The 24,531-nt window shown below is 35.8% G+C and overlaps 1 protein-coding gene across 6 annotated transcripts in view; it reads right to left on the reverse strand.

Annotated features, from left to right (window-relative positions):
* Positions 1 to 2,839: 2,839 nt before the first annotated feature.
* PTBP2 (polypyrimidine tract binding protein 2) overlaps positions 2,840 to 24,531 on the reverse strand; it is a 50,831-nt gene continuing 29,139 nt past the window's right edge. Inside the window, exons 5-13 of one of the 6 annotated variants that reach the window (XM_031614844.2) lie at positions 23,804 to 23,968; positions 23,621 to 23,731; positions 17,035 to 17,230; positions 11,421 to 11,575; positions 9,959 to 9,992; positions 9,414 to 9,506; positions 8,857 to 9,073; positions 8,683 to 8,760; positions 2,842 to 8,532 (exon numbers count right to left, since the gene is read on the reverse strand). In XM_031614844.2, the coding sequence (XP_031470704.2) occupies positions 8,400 to 8,532; positions 8,683 to 8,760; positions 8,857 to 9,073; positions 9,414 to 9,506; positions 9,959 to 9,992; positions 11,421 to 11,575; positions 17,035 to 17,230; positions 23,621 to 23,731; positions 23,804 to 23,968 (1,182 nt within the window). In that variant the 3' untranslated portion in view covers positions 2,842 to 8,399. Of the gene's footprint in view, positions 8,533 to 8,682; positions 8,761 to 8,856; positions 9,074 to 9,413; positions 9,507 to 9,958; positions 9,993 to 11,420; positions 11,576 to 17,034; positions 17,231 to 23,620; positions 23,732 to 23,803; positions 23,969 to 24,531 lie in introns of all 6 variants that reach the window. The other 5 variants (XM_031614839.2, XM_031614838.2, XM_031614842.2 and 2 more) reach the window with 5 other exon arrangements.

Genomic DNA, 24,531 nt, shown 5'->3' on the forward strand with positions numbered 1-24,531 from the left:
CTGGAACACCTTGCTATCCTTGCTAGCCATATGATCATCATTATGAGGGGATGCTAACATTGTTAGCATCAACATATTTCAAGTGAAATGCCTATTGTGTGTAGCTAAACATTTCATATAACATAGTATTAAAAAGAAGGATGTAGGACAGTTCATTAAATTTGATTTATTAGAATACAACTCATTGCATTTTGCTTATTGAAGGACTGCATTTTGTTCAAGCAAACTGGGTACTTGTACGTATTAGAGACTTTAAAAATCCAATTACAGTTTTACAAGCATTAAGTATATTGCTTTTGCCATCCACCTATCAGTCCCTAGAATACTTTCAGTTTCACTAGTGCAAGATGCACACCAGTCATTTTTCAGAATCGCTGAATCAGCATTTTCTGAAAATAATGTTAGGAAGTTCCAGGTGATAGCAATCTGCCACCTTCCTATGGATATGACTTACCAAAGATTAGCACATCATACTGCATTGATTTAAATGAGGAGCCTGAAAAGTTTTAGTTGCAAACAACCTACCTCAACTTTAAATATTCAGTGTGTGGATATAAAACTCCAAGTCTTATTAGCATTAAAATAGTTTGTGCAAGAATCAGGATTGTTACATGTTTCTTAGAGGTTTTATCAATGTCTTATTGCCTGGGATAATAAAATAACTTTATTATCTGCCCAAAATAATGAAATTTGTTATAGCAGTGAGGCAGTGTCAGGAATTATCATCTAAATGCAAGCAGCAGTATCAAATTTGGAACAAAGCTAACATGCAAAATATTTGAATTGTACCATCTTTCTTACCGCTTAAAATGATTGCAAAAGAGGAAGGTTAAATGTTAATAAGCGTAAGGCATTTTAACGCTTACAAAACTACCAAATAAAGATCCCAGGTGAACAACGAAGTCAGTAAAGAGCACATAAACCAAGCAGATTAAAAACAGTAGCTCTGTATTGTGGAAGGAGCTAATGCCTCCAAGTAACAGAATGCTGGTAAAGAGGCATTCGGCTACCTGACAGAATGGCAACTCAGTGCACAGATATTTGTTCAATAGATTTACCAAGTTCTGTTGAGATTCTTTACTACAGACCATACCAACCCAGATCATAGTTGTATTTGTGGTTGTCGATAATCCATACAAAAATCTACTAAAATCAGTCTGCTAAGACCAGTAATGATACACAGCTTGCCTCCATAATGCTGCTTGATGAGCTTTAAAACTTAAAGCATAATTTAAAAAATTCCAACTCGTTTTTGAAAACAGAAAAACTATTTAAAAAGATGTGTAGGGAGGCATAGGAGGAGACACCACATATCTCAGCCCCCTCACCCTACCTGTGCTGTCACCTATCACAGGGGAAGGCCTCCAGTACTGCTTAATCTCCAGAGAGCTGAAGTTCTTGTACAACAACTCAATATTTGTATTGCTCTTTCTTCTTCCTTCCCCTTGCATACTCAGCCACTACATCTGGACGAACTTTTTCTCCTTTTGGCAGAGCAGAACAGACATCTGCTAAGAGAACATAGCAGCATTCAGAAGCAGTTGCCTAGAAACAACTTCCTAAAGGGCAGAAGTCTAGACTCAGTTTTTCCTGCACAGAAAATACTGGTTGTTCCAAACTCAAATCCTACTGAAAGTTCATTGAATTCTACATCAAGTATTACTGAGTTAGACTAACAAATATACTGAAAGTGTAACATCTGATTTTTAATTACTACTATAAAGAATTTTCTGAGCTTAATATAGTTTCTGAAACATTTCAAAACATAACCTGAATCCTTTGAAAAGTTCCTGTCATAGTACAAGATTGTTGGTTAATCACAATCCCAGCAATCGCTAAACATTAGGTGAAGCTGAAATTTAAATCAGATCTAAAGACTTCCAATAAGGAAACTATTCTGAAATCATGCAACTTGCTATGACAAAGAACACGGAGGAAAGTCCAAGAAGTCACTGAATCTGCAAGTTACGAATCTTACAAAGCCACCTATGAGAAAAAAAAAAAGTAATCTACTATAAGCCATATATTTAGAAGTAACTAATGCATCTAAACTTCACCTTTGTAACAGAGGAATTTGATTTATATATGGCACTCATATGAATATAAATTTCAAGAAGAAATTTAAGTCACAAAGATTCTTCTAACAGGTTCTCAGCTGTGCAACTTCTTTCAAAGTTTAAAAACACAGGTTAGACAACTATGCCAAAAATGGCTAAGGTTTATCAGAATTTGCTTCAAACCAGGGAAACAGATTATTTTCAATCAGCATCACTGGGGAAAGATACTGATCCCAGGTAAACCTTTCTACAAGAACAATCAGAGGAGGAGAGAAGGAAATGGGGCACTTTTCAACACAAACCGCCGTTCACAAAAATGCACCCAAGTAACCTTAAAGCCAGCCCCTGAAGGTTATGTTCAGATTACAAGACACAGCATACTGAAGAGACTATTTTATTGGTGCAGTACTGTGGTTAATTGTTACCTGAGGACTGTCAATGCTTTAAAGCAGAACAGGGCTGGTGTCCCCACTCAGTACATGCAGTGCACCACTGGTGCTTGTCAGGTGCAGCTGCCAAGAAACCCCTCCTGCTTCAGAGAAAAGCAGACTAGTCCAGCACGATGTCAGCTGCATTTAAAACATTCAAAGGATGTCGATACTACAAGAGGTAAACCCACAGCACTAAGAAATCAAACAGGCTTGGGTCAGAACAAAAGATACTGAAACACTGCACTGTTCCATAGGGTACAGGTATTCGGAACCTTTTAAGCAGACAGTTTTTCTACCAAAAAAATGGTTTCCTAACACGTCACTTCTGACGACTGCTTTAAGAACTCTCTTACTAGATCTTATGAGGTGCTGGTATCCAGCCCTCTGGAAAGCTCAGTGCCAATCATCTTAAACCATGCAGACGTGGAATCCATCTTATGACCAGTGGTTTTGAGCTTTCAGTTCTGCCAGCTTCTAGGTGCCATGACCACTCAGCCTAGGGAGATCAACAAATATCTGCAATAGTTGCAACCTCCAGCAACTCTGTAGCTGGCAAGAAGGGATAAATTACAGCAACTACCTGCTATTTACGTAGTTTGGACATGACTTGTTAGTAAAATAACAAACAATTGTGAAGTATTCTCTCCTTACCAATGATTTTGAGCTATTTATGCACAAAGAGAACATATGCATACAGAAACTCCCTCACTCTCTTCTGAACAGCAACTCTACCTGCAATACACCTTCCTCCAATTTCCCCTGGTATTTCACCCAAAAGCCCCAGGTCCTGCCATGTTTTCTACGTCACAGGCTGCCACCAGTTACAGACACATGCCAACACAGGAAAAAGAAGCTGTTTTTTTATTCCCTTTCCCACAGCAGTGAAAGTAAGGACTTTCATCTGACAAGCCAGCTAAAGGTTGAAATGTAGAAACGGCAACATAGTTGAGACTATCATCTTGCTGACAGAAAGCTGCCCAGTAGGGGCACAAGAGCAAGCAGAGCAGTGAGTTTAGGGAACACAACACACACCTGGAGACAGTGTGATTAGGTGTCATTTCCTTAAGGAAGTGGGACAGAATTCATAAAACATGCAGAACTCTGCAATAATAGGAGCGTTATTTTAAGCTAAATTCTCAGAGTGATGTCTATGCCAATCCACATTTAATTCATGTTTTCCAAGACACAGAAAAGTCATTTGCTTTTCCTTTACTATCTGTGCAGAACTGATCAAGAAAGAATACCTATTTTAAACACGACACGTGGCAAACTCTGAAAGGAGAGACAAAACAACACACTGCTCCATCGTCAAACTAAATTTGGAAGAAATCGCAGCCTACTGAGAAAGCTACAAGGAATGTAAAACATGAAATAAGAAGGGCACTTTGAGAAGTGAAGCAGGACAGGAATTCACCAGTTTGCTTTTGTAAGCCATCGGGATAAAATCACGTTGTTCTGTGTGTTTCTGTGCATATGCATATGTGTATTCACGTGGAGATGCACTGCAAAGATGTGTGCAGCTCACAAGACTCAGATTAGGTAATTCCGCATCAAATCTTACATTAAAGGAAATTTCAGAAGTTTCATTGATGTTGTATACAACTCCTCAGTCAGGCAGGAACCAACCTGCACGGATGAGAAGTGCACCAGCATGATGCAGATGTCTCTTATGACAAAGTCAGGTAAGAAGTATTGGAGGTATTACATGACCAAGACCTGGGAAATGGTCTGGGATATTTCCTTTAAGGAAATATCTTCAAATGCAATCTCAGCCACATTCATAAACTATATTGTCTTTTCTGCACAAGCAAGGATTACAGGAACTGGGACACTTTGCCAAATTATTTAAAATTTGTTCACTTTAGGAAATGCAGACTCAATTTCAGGTTGCCCCATTATGTGGAATGGAGTAGGGTAACTACAGACTTCAGCCTCACCCAAAGCAAACTCAATTAAAAAAAAAAAAGAAACTCAACATAGAGCATTTAGTACCAGAAAAAACAATTTCTGGAGATGGACTAGTTGATTTACATACCTGTTTGTACAGAAACATCCTCCGTGCATTTTTCTGGTGTTCTATCAGAACTCTTTTCTAAGCAAAGAATTAAACAAATCATCTGGAGTAAACTACATTGTGAAATCAAAGTGCCTTAAATTCTGAAGATAAACATCAGTATTGTTGCTTTCATGCTGTGACACATTATAATGAATAAGGAAACTTACAATGAATCAAAGAGAATTCTTTCCTAAGATGGCTTAGGAAACAAAATTATTGTAAAACATTAAAAACAACAATCTACAAACAGTCATTTGAGCTGTTATTCCTGCAAGGCAAAGGTGCCTGCTAATAAAACACTGAATCACAATAAATACAAGTATTTCAAATTACATTCACTTAACTCAGAAGTATTAGAATTACCACAATTGTTAGTCAGAATGCTACCACGTTTTGTTTTACTTCATCTGCATGCTGTATTTGCCAGTGGATATTTCCTGACTAACGCTTTTGGACATGATCTAATCAATTTCATTGTTCCATTATCAAAAAACCAAACAATTTGTGAAGAAAATGAAAATCAGTAACCACTTTCTATCAATGTCAAAAAACATTTTTAAAAACCTGAAAGTGAGTTTGGATTATCAATATGCCTATGGCAAAACACCAGGAATAATCTAAAGACTCATTCCATGGAATGGATTAAGTTATTCACAATCCTTATTCAGAATTTTAATAACGATGCATTGCATTTTCACATTCTGAAGTGTTTAAAAATACGTACTGTAGATATATTTTACAACAAAAATATACAAATTAACATACAAAATGAAGAACCAACATGCTTTGGTAAGTTTGGATAGAAAGCCTGCATTTCTGAAGATATTTAACAATATCCTTTAAGGATTAAGTATCAACAAAGAAACAGTGGTTTTATTCACTGAATTCATAAAAAACCTCTTCCATACTTTTCATGACAATAATTGCTTTCAATTTTTCACATAATCAATTTTGATACAAATAAAAATATAAATGAAAAAAATAAACACTACTGAATTTGTATCAAATCAACATCAACATCTGTTCTCTCTCGAGACCTTTGTCACAGAACTTTTTAATCTGAGAAAAAAAGTACAGAAACTTATTTTAAGAAAAACCTATGAAAAGTAGGAAACAAAACAAAGCACCACCTGTATTTGTAAACACTCAAGTACTGCAGACAGAAGTTTCAGAGTACCCACAGAATACTAAGTTTCAAATAGAAATACCATCTGAAACATGTGACCATGCTCTGAAATATGAAACATTTTAGCACATATGTAGCATCATACTGTACAAATGAAAAGCCTGAAGACTGCAGCTCCATGAGTTCCACAACTACTGCTCAAAACAGCAGTGAGACAGTCGCACCCACACCTTTAGGTGTTTCAGGCTTGATATTTTGATTCAGAAGTTTAATTTATAGACAAGCCTGATTTTACCAGTATTTCAGATTAGGTGATCATTGTGATATCTGAAATTAATTCAGAACCTGGGTGTATTCCTGATAAAGCAGGTAGAGCTTAATACATTTTGTTTCACACAGTGAAGACTAATGAAAACCCCCCTTAGTTATACCGTGACTTCTAAATAGCTGAGAGCTATTTAATGATTTCAAAGCCAACCCAAAAGCCAGGCAACGGGTCAAAGTAATCGGACATCAATAAATCTACAGCAGTTGTATTGGAGAAGTGACAGAAAAAAGTGCTTTGAACTGAAAAATATAAAAGCTTTTTGCCACCGTAATGCTTCCAGATTGCACACTCACTCTTAACAGGGGGCTGTGCAGAAATTTTAATCCTATTTTTAATTGAGAAAAACAACCAATGGAATACAAAAAAGAATGACAATCCAAAATAGCACGTTGAAACACTATTAAAGTGCCTGAACTGCTTTTACATTCACTTGAACCCATGTATCTAAAAGGTTGAAATACGCTCATCTAGAAACACATGGTCCACTAAGCTATCAACCTTGTTAATTCATCCTATGAGTATACTGTATGATTAGTAGAAATTTTTTAGCAGACAAAAAATGAAAAATGAAATTGCAGCAAGAGCATGGCAAACCTGAGACCTATTAGTGCATACATCTGCTTAAAAACTGAAAAGATAGAAAGAAAAAGCTAACAAACTACAATAAAAGTTATGTCTTTAAAGCAACAGGTTATAACAGGGTGGGAAACATTTAATTTGTTTGCATATGCCTGCAAAAGGGTCACTATCTTTCTGAAAGATCTGGTATTTTTCACAGCATCAGATTTATGGCTAAAAGCCATAGCATTATTAATTATTATGCTTTTCCCACCCTGGCAGAGAATAAACATGAATTAAGAAGCACAGTAGAAGTGAAAAACAAAGAGGAGGAGGAAGAGAGAGAAAGCAGCAGAGAAAGACAGAAAAGGTGAATACAGAGCTACAGAAGTGTTTATTGAGCATGCTACAGAGGTAAGCAGAGTACACACAAAATGAAATTAAACAACCATCAAACCTCCCAACTTTGTTAGAAAATTAATTTTTAATTGTGCCACTTTCAAACTATACTGAATTTTACAATTCTAAAGATGTAAAAACTCAACTAATAGAAAATATACATGACCATTTTCTCTACATAGATAACAGAATCTATGAATCTTGAAACTAAGTACATCAATTTCAAAAAGTATTGGTCATTTAAACAGAATCAAGGTAACAGTTCAGACTGACAGAGAACTGCTTTCAAATTAACTGGATCTGTAGATTCTGAGCCATGTTTATAGTAAAGTCAGATTAATTTCTAAATATAAAATATTTTGAAGAGATTTATTAAAACTGAATATTACAATGCAAGGTAAATTAAGACTAAAGGCACATAAACTTTGGTCCCACCTGGTTGTCAGTTTTATAAAACTGCCACAAAATTTCCTGCAAGTGTTTGTTTGCAGCGAACTTTCTTTATCATTGAAAAATACATGCACCATTTCCTGAACTAGCTTGACCAGTCTGTACATGCTCAGAAATCCACAACCATATTCCATATCTTAATTACAAACTAAAGATGGCAATATATATTTAAATGCACATAAGTCATGTCAACTTCAAAAACATCTACGAAAAATATTCAGCCACAAACAAGACATTACTTAGTGCTGACATTTATATGATACATCCCACAAGAGTGTGTACAAAAAGGTTAAGATTCCACAATGCTTTCCACATAGGGCTCAAAGTCACAGAAGTCACTTCTTGTCCTTTAAGAAATTAATATTCTGCACCTTGGTAATTTTAACAAATGCCTACATTCATAACTGAATCTAGACCAGAATCATAAAATACTAAAGGCCTTCTTTTTTTTTCTTTAAAAAAAGCATAAAGCAAAAAGTAGCAAAATCAAATAGCAATGTTTTACTCTTTCAGTACAATGCATCTTACCAAATAAAAAGAAAATTCAGTGACAAGCCAGCAGATAAAGAAATCGATTCCAAGCAGGAGAAACAAAAGCTTAACCTTTTTACACACCCCTGCCTAAACATATTCAAATTATCATGTAACAATGTGCCCCACACAACCAAATTCGCTTTCACTAGTTATGCAATTCCAGCAGTACTAGCTTTCCTTTATAAGGCACGTATGTCAACTAAGTTGAAAAACTGTGGTATTAACTTGAAATCTTTTAAACAAAGTGATGGTTTACCTAAACAACAGTTGGACAACAGCAGTTAGTATCACTGCTCTTAATTTTTTTTCTCATTTTTTAAACAACCAAGGAATGATAACAGCATGGAAAACAGAAAGAAAATCCAAAAATAGAAGACAAACTCTGGTCCCCACTCTCCGGAACAGTCAATAGGTGACAACACCAAACAATGCAATACACCCTCATTTTCAATCTGCCTTTTTAAATAGTTGACTTAGAGAAAGAAACTCTCAGGTGGTGATTTTCTCCAAGATTGTAATTGTGAAGATCAATCAAAGCCTGAATAGCTTCTTCTACTGTTGACATCTGAAGAAGTGCCATCTTGTGATCTCTTCTGAAACAAAATAATGGCATTAGGAACTCGAACACTACAGGAGTTGTTTCTAATGTTTGCTATGCTCTAGGCACTTTTCCTTAAGACACACAGCAAAAAAATGCCATTAGTCTGTCTTTTGTTAAAAGTATGTACAGAGAAATTACTTACTGAAAAAATTTAAATGCTTTCACAGTGCCTCCAGTGTTAGTGAACAGTGTGCGTAAATCCTCTTCTGCTACTGATGGTCTACAGACAAAAAACAAGCAGAATCAGAAAATAATTTAATTCACTGTGTTATGATTAACACAAAATACTACAGGCTTCCCGACAGGCAAGACTTACGGAATATTGGATAAATGAAGCGTTGCAGATGGAGGGAATATATTCTGAAAGTTTTTTGAACCAGGTTTCTTGAAACGATGCAGAGGTGAATTACCAAAATCTTTAGTCAGCCCTTGATCATCAAGACCCTCTCGAGGTAGTTGAACTGTTTGATGTTTAGAAAGAGTAACACGAATTATCTTCCCATACATTTTTTGTCCATTAAGATGGCTCATAGCTGAAAGAGACAACAGGTTTCTCAATGTAGTATTACTTTTCAGTAGCATGTGATACATTATACACAGCCCTTCAAACAAGAAAAAAAAACAAGAAAATCAGTCAGCGTGCTAGAAGACTCATCGAAAACTAGGTCTGCAGAGTACATGAGGATTTAGAAAGCCAGTTTCAATTTTTGAATTATTCTACACTGTCAGGCTTTTGAAATACATGTGGATGAAATAAGGTTTCAGATCTTGTCAGTAACTAGGATACAAGAACTTTCAGGTGCAAACATCCTTAGTTCACCTGATTTTACATAGCTTAATTTTTTGGGAATATAAATAGAAATCTAATCTTACCCAGCTGCGACTGGTTTCCATCAGCCATCTGTATAAGAGCACTGTCTTTCTTATTGTATAAAATCTTCACACGCTGCACATCACCATAAACACCTTTTCAAAGTCAAAGGTAACCCAAAAGAAAAGGTTATTTTAAAGCCAGTCAACTAAGTCACATATTTTCACATACCAATGGAACATTCAGACAGCAACAAGATCACTCTCTCGAACTCAACACTCTCACAAATGAATAAAGGAGATAAAGATTTTGAATAGTGAGTTTTGAAAAGAATTTCTGATAAACCCTCAAAGCTATGTGAGTGATATTAAATTAAAGACCATGCAAAATATATTAGCATGCATTAAAAGAAAAACTGTGTCTATGGAGAGTTTTAAACAGCAAAAGAAAAACAGCAAAAGATTTACTACTCAATTTTAAGCCAAAGTGCTAGCTACAAATAAGAATTAAGGTGAAACAAAACAAAACCAACAAAAAAAAACCAAACCAAAACAAAACAGAACAAAATCAAATCAATAATAAAAGTATAGTGCTAACAATAACATACCGAAGAGGGTAAACAGACTTTGGGGCGTAACCATCTTTAGAAGGAGAGAAGAGCAAGCAGCGTAAGACAAGAAGAGAGAAGAGTCGAGGAAGAGCGGAGATGAACAGATCATCCATAACGAAGGGTGGTTCCCGCAGAATGGTGAGGTGGTCATGGATCATGGTTTCAAGGCGGTTAATTGGGGCAAGTTGGTCCGAGGAACATTTTGTTCAAGCACAGAAGCATGAACATAGGGAATGAAGACAGGGAACATAGACAAAGACGAGGAGAAAAGGGTAAAATGGGGAGGGGCATGGGAATTTGGGCAAAGACAAGGAAAGGGAAGTTGAACACAAAGGGAAAAGGATGAAATGGGGAGGGGAAAACAGCAATGCAGAAGAAAAAAAAATAAGTGGGGAACAAAAAAATAAAATATAGGTCAGTACATAGGAAATGCAGGAATTTGGTCAGAAAATGGTTGGTTTATGTACTGTACAAGAAAAACTGAGTAAAATGTAGTCACCCAAGACAAATATGGGTAAAGTACATTCATATCAAGAGTAAACTACAGCATTTCATCTCAACACGAAAATAAACAAAAAAGCATGCAATAGAAATTTTGAAATTTAAACTTCAACTGCGTAAGCATGGCTGGTTATGAAATGCAGGCAAAAAAATCTTTCAAAATGGCACTCTGACCTAAAACATTTTAGCATGCAAGACTGTGGATGACAAAATAGTACCAGATGATAAAATAAGCTTAATGATTTCTAGTGACAGAGGCCAGTTAAAAATGGAACAGCTAGACTGAAACAAACTTCCCACATTTCATACCAGCTTTCACAGCCATCAAAATAAAAATAAAGGACGGTAAAGATGCATAACCAAACAAACTCCTTTAGATTTCAAAGTTAGCAAGAAAGATACAGTTAAGGTGAAAGTGCTTTGTCAATTTTTCCTTATTATTTTTAGACAAATGAGAAACTGCAATGAAAAAAATTACTAAGAGAGACTGGAAGAGTGCTTCGTCAAGATCTTTGGGAGAACCTTTAAAGAAAAATGTGTTAGAGTAGTTCACGTAAATTAAGACCTTACAATGTGAGATACAAGCATGAAATGAAGCAGCAAACAATTAGAAGAAACAAAACAGGAATTCTAGTTTAAATGATCATAATTGCAAAATAAAACAAAAAACTTTCTATTCATATGTCAAACATGCAATAGTTATCATACTTTAAGAAAACATAGGTAGCCAACTATCAAAGGACATTTTAAGTCATCAGCTACCTCAGAAAACAAAAGTATTTAACAAAGACGACTTCAAAATTAACTTTGGGAGAGTAGTAAGATAATAAATATAACATATAAAATACTATGAGCTTAAAATCCAAACATAAGAGGCCAAATGCAAAGAAAAAAAAATGATGACCAATGAAGTATGAGTAAAGAGGGGAAAAAAAAAGTGTCAAATTATTTCACTGACCTCTTCATTTAAATTGCTAACCAAGAGAACTGTATTGCCACCGGCTGAGACTCCAGGCATTCCCACACGGCCAGCAGCAGCAGCTGCAGCTGCAGCAGCAGCATTTGGAATAGCCAGAGGACTGAGAGCTCCTGGAACAGCTGCAACAGGAAGCCCTAATTTTAAAATAAAGCATATTTTACGAAACACACACAAGTCGCTTACGAAAACAGCACCTATATCAGTACAAGTGTTGAATATGACTCTACAAAGCAGACCGTTCTAGCTGCCGTAGATGTCCAGCGAGTTGTAAAACGAATTAAGTGAACATGAGGGATAGTAACATTAAATATGATTCAAATCAAGTCTTCAAAGAGATGAGGTATGAAAACTACTCTCTCCTCTTTTCAAATAAGCATTCTTGTGCAGCAGAACTGCTCCCCACTGTATTTATATCACCCTTTGAGAGGTATTGCTCACTTCAACTTCATGCTTCATATATTATACTCTAGAGCTGGTCAAGAGAAAAGGCCTATCCATCTCTCACAACATAAATGAGCTGAGGAGGAATAAAGCTGCACCAAACTGGTTATTCCATGGTTTTATATAATCTGATTCCCTAAAAAAGCACTTCACCACACTTCCAAGGAAACTCAGATCCTCCAGAAATCTGAATGTTTCACATGGTGATGTCACTGCTGTACCTGGCAAGTATGCTACTTACAGGAGCTGTGAAAGATTGCAGTGCACGTATGTTACAGAAGACAGCTCATACAAGAATATCCTTATCATATTTTAATCAAATTCTTATTTGCATATTTCACAGAGTCCAGTAAAAGGACTTTTACGTACCAAAATATGTAAAAAGAACAGGAATAGAACTTAAAGCATTTTATTTTCTCTTCTGAAATTGGCTTCTCTGATGTCACATTTTGGCAAAATTTCAGATGTATGATGATGCCAAGCTAGCAAAGTTTCTGACCAGTCTTCCAACAAACCAGGTAGACAGCCTAAATATCTTTTACACTATGCAACACTTTCTTCCCAGATTTATTTCAGAGGAAGATAACAGGAAAAAGCAAAGTTCTTCAGTTTCAGTCAATGACCAAATATAAAGCAGAAAATAGTAAATATAGTCATCTGTATTAATGACAAATGCCCCAGATTTAGTATCACAAGGGAAAACATGGAGGGAGAGGAAGGTTGTTACCATGGAGGGAAAGAGGTTTTTATACGATTATTAATTATCTAGAAAGTACATCTATATTTATTTCTTCTCTTTAGTTACCTTTTGCTAAACAAATTGATGAAAACTCAAACAATTTTAAAAAAATGAGATTTTCCCAGGCTGGACAAGTGTCTTCTCGAAGAGAACAGGACATAAATCCCTACTTTTCTAAAGTGCTTAAGGAGTATTACTGATCAATTATGATTCAAAAAATATGTTCTGGTCATTTCTTTTCAAAGCCCGCACAAAAATAAAAGCAAAAATCCAAAAAAAAGGAAATTAAAGATACAGAATGCTTTTTGATAAAACAATAGCGTAGCGTTAGTGTTCACAGACCAAATTGGGGATACATAAAATATGTAATGAAATGTTTAGAAAATTCTAGTAATCTCTCAGGACAAGATAAAGGGAAAATTTACTTGAATTGAGGCAATAAATACAATCTTTTTATCGCATCACTTGTGGTATTTGTGGAACTGTCTGTCACAAAACAGAAAGAAAAACCTTGTCCTTCTTCCACTGAGACAAAAGCCCTCATCAGCATTTTGAACAGTACTTGATGGCCTAAGGAAACAGCAGCCAGCTATATTAAATAAAGTGATATATAATATGCTTTGGCACATAAGCCAAGCACAAGCTACTTCGGGTCTAGGAAAGTACTTCTCTCAGGTATGCTAACACGTGATCGTCCACTATAAGGCTGTCCTAGGTCTTCTATGCGAGAACATAGAAGTAACAGCAACTGTCAGAGAGAGGATATCAAATTAGACCACTGCTGATATACAAACACGTAGTGATTTCTGTTTCCTAAAACCAACTCTGTGATACAGGAAAGTGTAAATACAATCCTATATACCTAACACAGATGTTTGTTTTGTTCTTGGGGTATAACTGAAGAATATGGTTTTACTCTCAAGAAAAACCTACTTATAAAAGAGACAGTTAAAGAAAGTACCCTTCCAAATGAAACAAAGCTGCTTACTGCCAAAAGCAGACTGTGATACAAAGGAAAATCTACGAATATAAAATGCAAATTCTCAAGTAACAGTTTTTAAAACTAAAGTTCTGCTCTACAAGTTATATTTTGGAAATGTAGTTTAAGTGTTTTATATCACATATACTGACTTTCAAATTTGTTTAGACTCAGCTAGTGTGAAGGTCATAGAGACACAAACGTGAAGAATGATGGTAAAGTATGACAGATTTTCAGCTAACAACTTGCTTTATACTAGCTTAGCAGCAACCATTTAGGTATGAGAAAGTGTCAAAATATTAGTGTGCTTCAAGTCTTTTAATGGGTCTAAAGCACCTCTCCATAGCTTTAGAAACTAAGCTAGTCCAGCATATCGAGAAATAAAGGAATTTGAAGATGCCTAACAAAGTTATTAAGGCTTTTTCCATAATTGGATGTAATGACACAACTGATACTTTAGAAGCCAAAACTCTTCATAGCATTAAGTTTTCTATAGAATTCTCTTGGTCCTACTGATGAAGTAAAAAGATTAATTTAACAGCATTCATACAGAAATGTCTTCAATTGTTATCCTCTGAAACAGATTTATTTAATAAGAATTTTAAGAAGGGGAAATTAGTGAAAAGTTATAATAAAAGCGCCTTGGAAAGACAGCAAGAAATAATTCTGCAGGAGTTGTAACAACAGCATATTTCGAGCTGTAGTAATAAACAGCTTAATTGAAGTTCAACTATTATATATCTTGCAATTATAAGTAGTTTTTGTTTAGCATTTTATTTAGCATTTCATTTTTATTTAGTGGTTCATTACAATATAGCTGCTATTTACACAAAAGGCTTTTTTCCCCTCAAAGATCTCCCATAACTTCTCTCTACTTCACATATAAAAAGAAACACATTTCAGGGGAAAAAAAAAAAGAAAGCCCAATTCTGATATGATGACCATGACAGTCATTTGAAAGCAGCCCATTTGGTTCATTAGCAATTTTGCCCTTCATTCAAAAGATATTAAGACTCACTGAAAATATATCCAATTTACAGTCTCTAAGATTTCTGACAACTTAGCTTTATCACAGCTGAGGATGCAGTATATGAACAAGTAACAATGCATGTGAGCCTGGATAATCTACATGTGCAACAATTTTCTACTTGGTTTTTTGAAAGGGTTTTCTGAAAGGGTCTGATATATCGCAAGATTTGCATTTTTTATGGGCTTATTTTGTAGGTCTCTAAAATTTGCCACTCAACAGAAGTAAAAATCTTGCTTTATGAATAAAACTTAGATTATGGATATTTATCACCACTCAACTCACTGTTGATTATTTAATGACTTACCTGCAACTATATAGAAACTTGCTACTTTATCAAGAAATGCTCTGTATTGGAAAGCTTGGTCATTGTTAACTTAATTTTAGCTTCCAACAATCACAGACAACAGGACTCTGCTTCTTCTGGATATTAATGAAAACATACAAACATTATAGACCCTTCTTCCTAGCCATTGAGCCTTTATCCTTAATACAGCATGCCATGCATAACTTATTCCCAGCTTTTTTTGTGTGTGTGACTTCTCAAGTACAAATTACTACTCAACTACAAATTACTGATATTTTATTAATAGGCAAATTAAAGCTATACTAAAAATTATGTGAAAACAATAGGTAATAGAAATAATAATCTTAATGTAGATATGTAAAACTATGACTGAATTGGATTTAGTCCCTAGTTGGGCTACAAACTTCTTTGTGACCTTATGTCAAGTAATCACTACCTCCTGGCACTCATTACTTCGCTGTCTGCCTTCTTATACTTAGCCTGAAAGCATTTAGGGGGGCACTAGGAGGTTCTTTGAAAATCTATGCTCAGTAGCTCAAGAAGTTTCACATTTTAGGTTTTGCTAAAGCACATTGTGAAGTTACAGTTTCTGAAGAAGAGGGTTAATCTCATGCAGAAGGTAACCGAGGTGTATATATACACACACACACACACACACCCCATTCAATCATACAGACTGAAGCACCAAGACTAAGAGTGTCATCCTGTCACTAAACCTCTGCTCATAAAATATTTAACCTAAACCTCGCTTCTGACATATGAATTACTTTATACACTTTAGAAAAAAAGTACCAAAGCTGTACAACAATCTACTATGTAACAGTATAACATAACAGAAATGAAGGTCAAAACTGAAGCCTTACCACATTTTCTGTTAGAGATCTCATACACATACACTAAAAACAGCTACAGTGAGTTTTAACAAGAATACCACAGGTGCAACATAGCATTGCTGCAAATGTACTAGAACTTGAAGAGCATCACATCAAGCTCAAAATGGAGCTCCACTCTTTTGTGGTGAAGCACACCCTTTGGGAACCATATGTGAATACTGAATGGCAGATAATCTACCTAAGTACACTCTGAAGCTATCTTTATCACTGCTGACATTAGAGAAGACAATTCTAAAAGCAAATAAAAATATAAAATATGAAGATAAAGAAGAAGCAGAAGGAAGGTCACTGCTATCATTCTGCCATACTTCACACATCATAGTTTCCCAACCTTCATCTTACAATTCTCTGAACTTACAGCTGTTCTCACCTTTCTCCTTTTGGGTATCTGAATAAAAACAGAGCCATAAACCCATTTGGTCTTTCAAGTTTTTTTTGTTTTCTTTTTTCATACTGATGTCATGTATTTTGTAGGGGTTTTTTGTTTTGTTTTGTGTTTTTTTTTGCATAGAGAGCCTCACACTTCCATTTTCAAACAAGTATAATTCCCATTACAACAACTATTTGATTGGCTAAGGCAACAATAATACTAACAGAACCCTTTCATGAAGTTTTTCAGCAGTAGAGCTTGAAGTCTGTGATAATAAGGCAAGCAGGAGGCAATAAAAATGAAAGAGGAAACTAACACAAAGATCACAGTATTTGTATTTGCCAGATGAAGCAAAGTTAAGATATACAAAACTCACCCAACTGGTCATTAGCAGAATGAGAAAAGCTACCTCCCTCTCTTCCAATATAAAATCTCCATTAATAACCAAGATAAATATGACTGACTTCACTGATGCTCAGGACACTTCCAAGAATTGCAGTTTAAGTTACTTGTGTCACATCCTTTTTATTTTTCTGTTGTTAGGGACAACACTGCAGTTGAAGACATGCACATCCTTTTTATTTTTCTGTTGTTAGGGACAACACTGCAGTTGAAGACATGCATTCAGAGTAAGAGCTTATTTATCATTTGTGCATTTCTCATTTGTCATGCATTCTCTTATTCACTTCTCCAGGGCTTCTAAAGGTAATGCAACTGTATTACTACAATTCACACTGCAACATAAACTGAATAGGCCTCAGGACACCATTGCAATTTAAGACTAATTAATATCTTCAAGTAACTCTGCAACACATAACAATAGAGTCAGAGTCATACCTAGAAGAGAAGTCTCCTTCGCAAACGCTGCAGCAATAGCTGGGTCCAGCGCTGGTTGTCCATCACCAGATGGAAGATCAGGACGAGTGTAGTCCCTGCTTTTATCATTGTTGTACTTGACATTTAAATTCACCAATTTGGAAAAATCAATCCGTAGAGTACAGCAAGCATTATAAATATTCTGACCATCTAGGGCCTGCAAAAAGGAAACAATTTACTTAAAATAATACACAATACGGGTTGGTCAGTACATAATTATTTATCCCTCTTACTGTCTAGCTTCAAACCAATTACAATGCATTAACCTCTCTTAACATGATTCCAGGATGCTTGATGTTTATCTTACCAAGAGATTGTTCATGCAGCAAGGTGCAGAGAAGTCAGCACAGTCAAACTTCTGCTGAATATAATTTAACCTGTATTCCATAGTATAGCTTTAATGCAGGCAAAATGCCAAACATTTCTCAAAAAGTCAAAAAAATAATCACACTAGAAGTCTATAAAAAGCTGACTTAAGAAGATACCAAAAAAAATCTAGGCTTACACACCATAAATTAGATGGCTCTGTGCCAAACCAGCATATTTGTTCCTGCCTGCTTTTACTCTCCCCTTACAGGTAATCAGTGCCAAAATTGAAAAAAAAAAAAAGAAAAAAAAAAGAGAGAAAAAAAATTACCTGCTAGTCTAATGATACACCTTAATAATTAAAAAAAAAATCCTATTTTCACAATTCTTACTTTTCAGTGGATGCCTACTTACAACAGAATTCACACCAGCTCTTACCATGGTACCACATCTAACTATGTGAAAACATTCTCCATTAAGACCTAATTATATATGTTTCCATCGTTTTCATTCTGTACCAGACTAATTTAATTCCATCTGAATTTTGAGCATGCTTTTATATAGTACATATAGCCGTTAATGCTACACAGAAGAAATAAAAAACTTTTTAAAGCAGGTTATTTTTATTTTATGTTTCCAAGAAACACACAGATCATTCAATAGAAACTTCGGCTTTTCAAATACAAAAGTGAAATCTTTTGTTTTTTCTTGAATACTAGACAGAAATACATGAGCTCTGGACCAAAACAAGCTAGATTAATTATACCTACAAAACTTTCCAACACATTCAAGTTCTGAAAAGATGTACTACTTTGAATTAAGTACTGCATGAAACTATCAGACCCATTGGCCATGGAAAGCAACATAGCTATTTTCATACAACAATGAATCTGGGAATTGAACGTCCCACAGACACCTCACTATGTCTGGGTTAGTAAGGTTGTCCTTTCCTACAAGATATATTATCACAGCTAATATATCACCAGGGCTTATGAAATTGTTTAAAAGAATTAACAGCATTAGCAGCCAATGTACAAGAACAATAAGCTAGTACTACTAGAATGTTCAAGAACTAGGAAAATAAAAGAACACAGAGCAAATAAAAATAAAAAAATAAACTAGCCATTTGTGTCAACGAATACTTCTGCTTGAAATTCAGATGAAACAATATTGGCAATGCAAAACCTACCTTCTAAAAATCCACTAAGAAAGGGATTAAGTTCAGTTTACACAACCAGAGTTTACTCTGGAACAACACAATTACCATAAAGAAAACATTCTTACAATAATGAAAACTAGGTATGACTGGAACCAAAAGGCAGCTCCTTTTTAGCTAATTCCAAATCACAGGAAAGCACTAAGTATTTAAAACGCAATCAAGACTCTCAGTACACCTCCATGTGGAATCTGTAGACACTATAATTTATGGCTAGCAGAAGGATGTTGATAACAATCCTTAGTCTTAACAAAAAAAAAAAGTAGCAAGCTAAAATGCTACCTGTGTATGTAGTTTCCAAACAGGTCAATACTTAACAGAAGTATGTAAGTAACCAAAAGCCGCGGTGAGACTACAAAAAGAAACTAGAAACAATATTTTCAAAAGGATATACCAGAATAGTTTAAGATTTAGAAAAAGTGATCCTCACAAAACATACTCCAACTCGGGCAGCTCAAAGGTTATACTGTAAATCTCTCTTGGGAAAGATGTATCATTAGTGTATCCTTTGGATAATATTTGAATGAAAATTGTTTCTTTTCAGACAAATGCCTTGGATACAAGAAGTTACTGTGGCTAAACAATGTATATAAATCACAGACTATTATTCAAAACTAAGATTATTTGCGTGCAGTTCCTTCATTAAAAGACCAGTTACACATCCCATTCTTCTCTACAAAGACAGAGCATTAGGAAACAAACGCTATTACTGCACTTGCCAGGCTTTCTGACACAATGGGCACAATCTGGCACTCTTCAGTTGATCCAAGCACTGCCTATCATTTCAGCATAATAGTCTTCTAGGATTCGGGGGGCATGAAAATCCTTAACATAATAATCAGGGGTAACTGTCCTGAAGCTAAATATCTTAACTGGAAATGCTGATGCTTTCTGTTTAGCAAATGACCACAGAAAGCTCACATTAGATTTTATGGTAACAAAGCCTGGCAGAGGCCTTCTATACAGACTGCTGGCAGAAGAGCCACCATGAAGCAGTCACTCAAAGAAACTGGAAAGAAGGCATCTCCAGTGTGGAGTCAGACCTTAAAAGAACTTCTGTAGAGAAACTAATTCTTGGTACTCCAGAACACCTACATGCCATCTTAGGTTCAAATGACTAAGTACAACAGAAACTCAGTAGATACGTGGTATTTTTAACTCATACTGGGTCAAGATGACTTACATGCATAGCATTACTCCCAGCATCAAACCAAAAGAAGACATCAGTGGTGTTCCAATGTTCGCAAGGGCTGTTCCAAAAGTAATGCCTCCTATCTGATTATGCTAGTCCACATGGAGATGGATGTCAGTAGTATGACAGGAGAGGTTGAACTTTCCCCACCAGTATTTCATTACATGTTGTTGCTGTGTGACAGATGACAGCAGAGGGGCAGTCTGACAGAATGGTGTTTGACATAGAAGTGCACATGAAGCAAAGGACTGCTGCTGAATTCCTCCATGCAGAAAAAAACTGTACCAACATACCCCAATGCTTGCTGAACATTTATGGAGACCAAACAGTGAATGCTAGCATAGGGAGGCAGTGGATGGTGCATTTCAGCAAAAGTGAAGTGAAAAACAAGTCACGTTCCCAGACAACCACGCACATCTGTCACATCACCAAATGAGAGCGTCTCAATCAGCTCATCGAGGCAAACTGGCAGGCTATGATCAGGGAACTGTGCATGGAGCTGAATATTGGCTTAACTGCATTGGAAACCATAGCGGCAAAACTGGAATATCTGAGTTTCCATCAGGTGTGTGTCCCACAGATGCCCACATAGGAAGGGAAAGAACATGGTATACAAGTCTGTCAGGATCTACAGAACCAATACAAAGCTGAAGGTGACAGTTTGCCTGGGTCACACTGTTTCCAGTGATGAGACACAATGTCACCACTATGAGCCGGAGTGAAAGCAGCAATCTATGGAGCAGTGACGTATGAATTCCTCATTGAAGAAAAAGATCAAGATGCAGCCCTCTGCAGGTAGACTGATGTGTGCTGTGTTTTAAGACAGGAAAGAGGTTATCTTTCTTGATTTCCTGGAGCCTGGACAAACCATCAACTCTGACCGTTACATCATGACACCAACTAAGCTAAAGACTCAAACTTTCTGAGTCTGCCAGAGAAGAAGATAACCGTACTCTTAGCGTCAGGCCCCACAGCAGTCTGAAGACCATGCAGCACACGACCAATTTTGGCTGGCTTGTCTTACCACACCCACCGTATAGTTCAGATTTGGCAACTTCTGACTTCCTTCTTATAAGGCCGATGAAAGACAGACTTCACAGGCAACATTTTCCTAGCAACAATGCCATCACAGCACAATGGGTCACATCTGCTGGCACAGATTTGTATGAGTGCAACACACAGGCACTTGTTCACCATTGGCAAAAACACATAGCTAATGGTGGTGACTGTTGAAAAGCAGTGTTTTGTAGCTGAGGATTTGATCTATCAAATACTGTTACTGTGCTCTTTGTATTCGTTGTTGTTTCCATGGAAATACATAGAAGGCATTACTTTCATAGCAACCTAAGCAGGTTTTCTGCTTCTGTTGAGGGCACTATCATTGACTGTGAAAATGTGCTGGCTTTGATGCACAAAAAATTTCCATATGAATACAGACACCTCCAGAATAGAGGAAGCACAATAGTTCAGTGTGCTCTAGTGCTGCACATTCTCAACACTTTCTCCAAACCATGGCTAGACTGCTGCACTGAAAGTAACCTCAAGTTTGTCTTCACCTTTAGTTACAGATATAATGAACTATAATGACCCAATCTGAAGGTGGCGATGAAACGTGAATCAGCGTAACCATAGTCTACTTTTACAGGAAATGAGTTTCTCACAGAGTAAGTGGAACAGGAATGCAATTTTTCACTACTTGCTCATTTGGATAGCAGGAGTCCCACAGGGCTAGAGGCTTCATATTGTACATTCTTGCCAGTGTCACTAGTTTCTCAGAACCTTCAAATGAATAACATCTCTCCTTGGTACTTACATCACTTGAGTTTTTCAAATTGCTCTTTAACTTCCTTAATAAAGTCTTCAATTTCTATTAAGACCACATTCTGATTTCCTGTGAAGAGTGCCAGTGGAAAATTAAATTTCCCCATTATCTTCTACAGTAACAACTGACGGAAAACAAATTGAAAGTTTCTTTACTCTTCTACCACGATTTTAATTTTGAATGCCATGTAACTTAAATGTCGCCATCACATCCTCTTGTTTCTACCACTATTTCCAGCTGAATTTAAGCTGTAAGCTTTTTCCTTATCATGTGACTTTCTTTCCTTTTGTCAGTTTTGATTTGGTGACTTCATGTTTTAGCACATTAATTTAATCATAACAACAGTATTAATTTTACCCTATCTCTGGGAGAGAAAAGAGGAAGGAAAAAAAATAAAAATCAAAATCTTCCTTCACATAAGCATTTACCTAGAAATTGGTTAAAATAAGAAGCTATAAACCTATTCCTGTTTCAGTCTGTCACTAAGATAGGCTTCAAGATAACTCTGACAATAACTGCACATGCAGGTATCACTGTTATTCAAATAAGTTTAGTCATTCACACATGAGCGGCCATTAGTGAACAGCTACCCTAGTTAAAACATGCAAAACCAGAGCAAATACATGTGTTGTTGTTTTGTTTTGAATATTATGACCAATAGTGTCCCACAAGCTAGTATCAATTTATCAGAAGTCAGCGTCAGCAGATTCTTTATTTCCTTTCATACTTTTACATACCTCATCCCGTGTTATTTTGTCACTTCTTTTAGAATACAGTTCTAGAATTATACTGATAATTTTCAGATTGCTACAGTTCATTTCACAGATGCCGTCTTTCCATTAAATCTTCTGATAACATATTTAAGATTCAAAAAATGAAGTCAAAAATGTGAAGTAAAACATATCAACTATTACTGAAAAATAAGTTCCCAAATATTGATCAAAACTGATTTACAACATCCACAAGAAGATGTATATATACCTGAAGAACCCTGGGATCAAAACGTATCTCAACTGTGAATCCAACTGACTTACAGTCAACTCCCACAGTAACTGCAGGTTAAAGACCTAGCTTTTATGTCATTCTAAGTCTATTTACAAACCTGACAGCTGCATCCAATCCATGCATTTTTTTCTTCACTAGTTACAGTAATGCATTTGCACACCCCTCCCACCTAATATTTTATATATAACATGTCAGTATTTTTTCAATTAAAACTGGACTCCAAGTCTACAAATATATGCTAGCATTACTTTTTCCTCAAAAGGGAAAGCGCTTATACACTGCCTTCTGAAAAGCTCTCTCTTATTTTTTGCGATTCCCTGTCTTGGTGACCTCATACTTTTAATCAACGTTCATTATTCATATGGTGACAAGAATGAAAATAACAATCCTCCACTTTTTAATGGCAGTCTTTATCTCAATAGTCGTCATTCTTTAAGAAGCACAGTAGAAACCAAAGCCCACTTTTTGTTTCCTCTACTACCTGGTACTCTTCATCAACTTCATCTGAGGAGTGAGTTCTCGACTTTTACATGATATTCTCAGCTATTCTGTCACGTCTGGGTAAGTCACTCTTTCTATGCTGCCAAGCAATACTTAACCAGTACATCAATTTTAACCAACCCTCCAAAAACCCAAACTGCATGTGAATGTTAAAGAATTTAAATTAATTCTATTTAACTCTTAAAACTTAGAATAAAAAAACTTTATGTATATAAAAATACATATATCACACACACACACAAAATCTAGTTTTTGCCTTTGGTTTACTTTTCTTATTGTCATGGATGTAGTCACATCACTATCACTTAATTCAAAATGTCTGGTCTTGATGACACGTTGTTGATCTTTGACAAAATGATATAACCTCCCAATTATTTTTTAGTTTTAAAGAACTCCCAGAAATGGAGGAGGATTATTACAACTATAGTAGTCAGCGTTCTGCTAACATTGTACAAATGTCTAGAGCACAGAAACATATCTACCCTTAAAAGAAAACTATACTTACTAGTTTTGCTTGCTGTGCATTCACTGGATCACCATACTGGAGTAAAGCTTGAAACTGGTTATTCTTTGTGAATGTGATTATCTTCAATACAGCACCAAATTTAGAGAATATCTGTCAAAAACAAAGTTTTATACACATGTTCCTGCTAATTACAAGGTCAAATTAAAATGAAATTTGTCTTACCTGATGAAGAACATCCAGGGTTACAGGATAGTACATGTTGTCAATAATTATTCTAAGCACCGGACTTTGAGCTGGAGTAACTGCACTCTCACTAACGGTGGTCCCACTTATGGGAGCATTTGTTGCCTGCACAGCTGTCACTGCCTGAAGAACAGCTTGGGCCCGCTTGAAAAGAAAATTACAAAGATCTTACTATCTCAAGACAATAGCTAGAAATTAATTAGAAAATCACATGATTATTCAGAAAAAAAATGAGGCAGAATATGAATGTAATGCAGTCCAATCTATAAGAAAATAAAAACAAATACCTCAATTAAGCCTTCAAATGGCACAAATATCAACCTTTCTAGTAGCAAACTTATTGTTCTACTATTAACAAAAAAAAACATAGGATTTTGTGGATGTCAAAACTCCTTACAGACTCTTAAAGGGGAAAAAGTGCAGAAGCCAGTAATTTTCAATCTTGTTTCTTCAACAGTATGTATTACAGTTAACATTTCACTGCCATTTTAATTATGCGGAAAGTTCTGTGAAGAAGGGATAATGCTGAACACTGTCAAACTTTTCTGATGTAACAAAGAAATAATGCACAAGATAGACACATCAGAAAGTACTATCCATAGAGAGGTAAACAACCTGGTGTCTGTTATTTACCCTTCTTACTAAAAAGAGAAACAGAGAATCTTCTTCCACCATGGGTTCTTCTGTTTCCTTCAGGTTTGTTTTTT

The sequence above is a fragment of the Phasianus colchicus genome, chromosome 9, assembly GCF_987193195.1.
Source record: "Phasianus colchicus chromosome 9, bPhaCol1.hap1.1, whole genome shotgun sequence".
In the NCBI taxonomy this organism is placed as follows: domain Eukaryota; kingdom Metazoa; phylum Chordata; class Aves; order Galliformes; family Phasianidae; genus Phasianus; species Phasianus colchicus.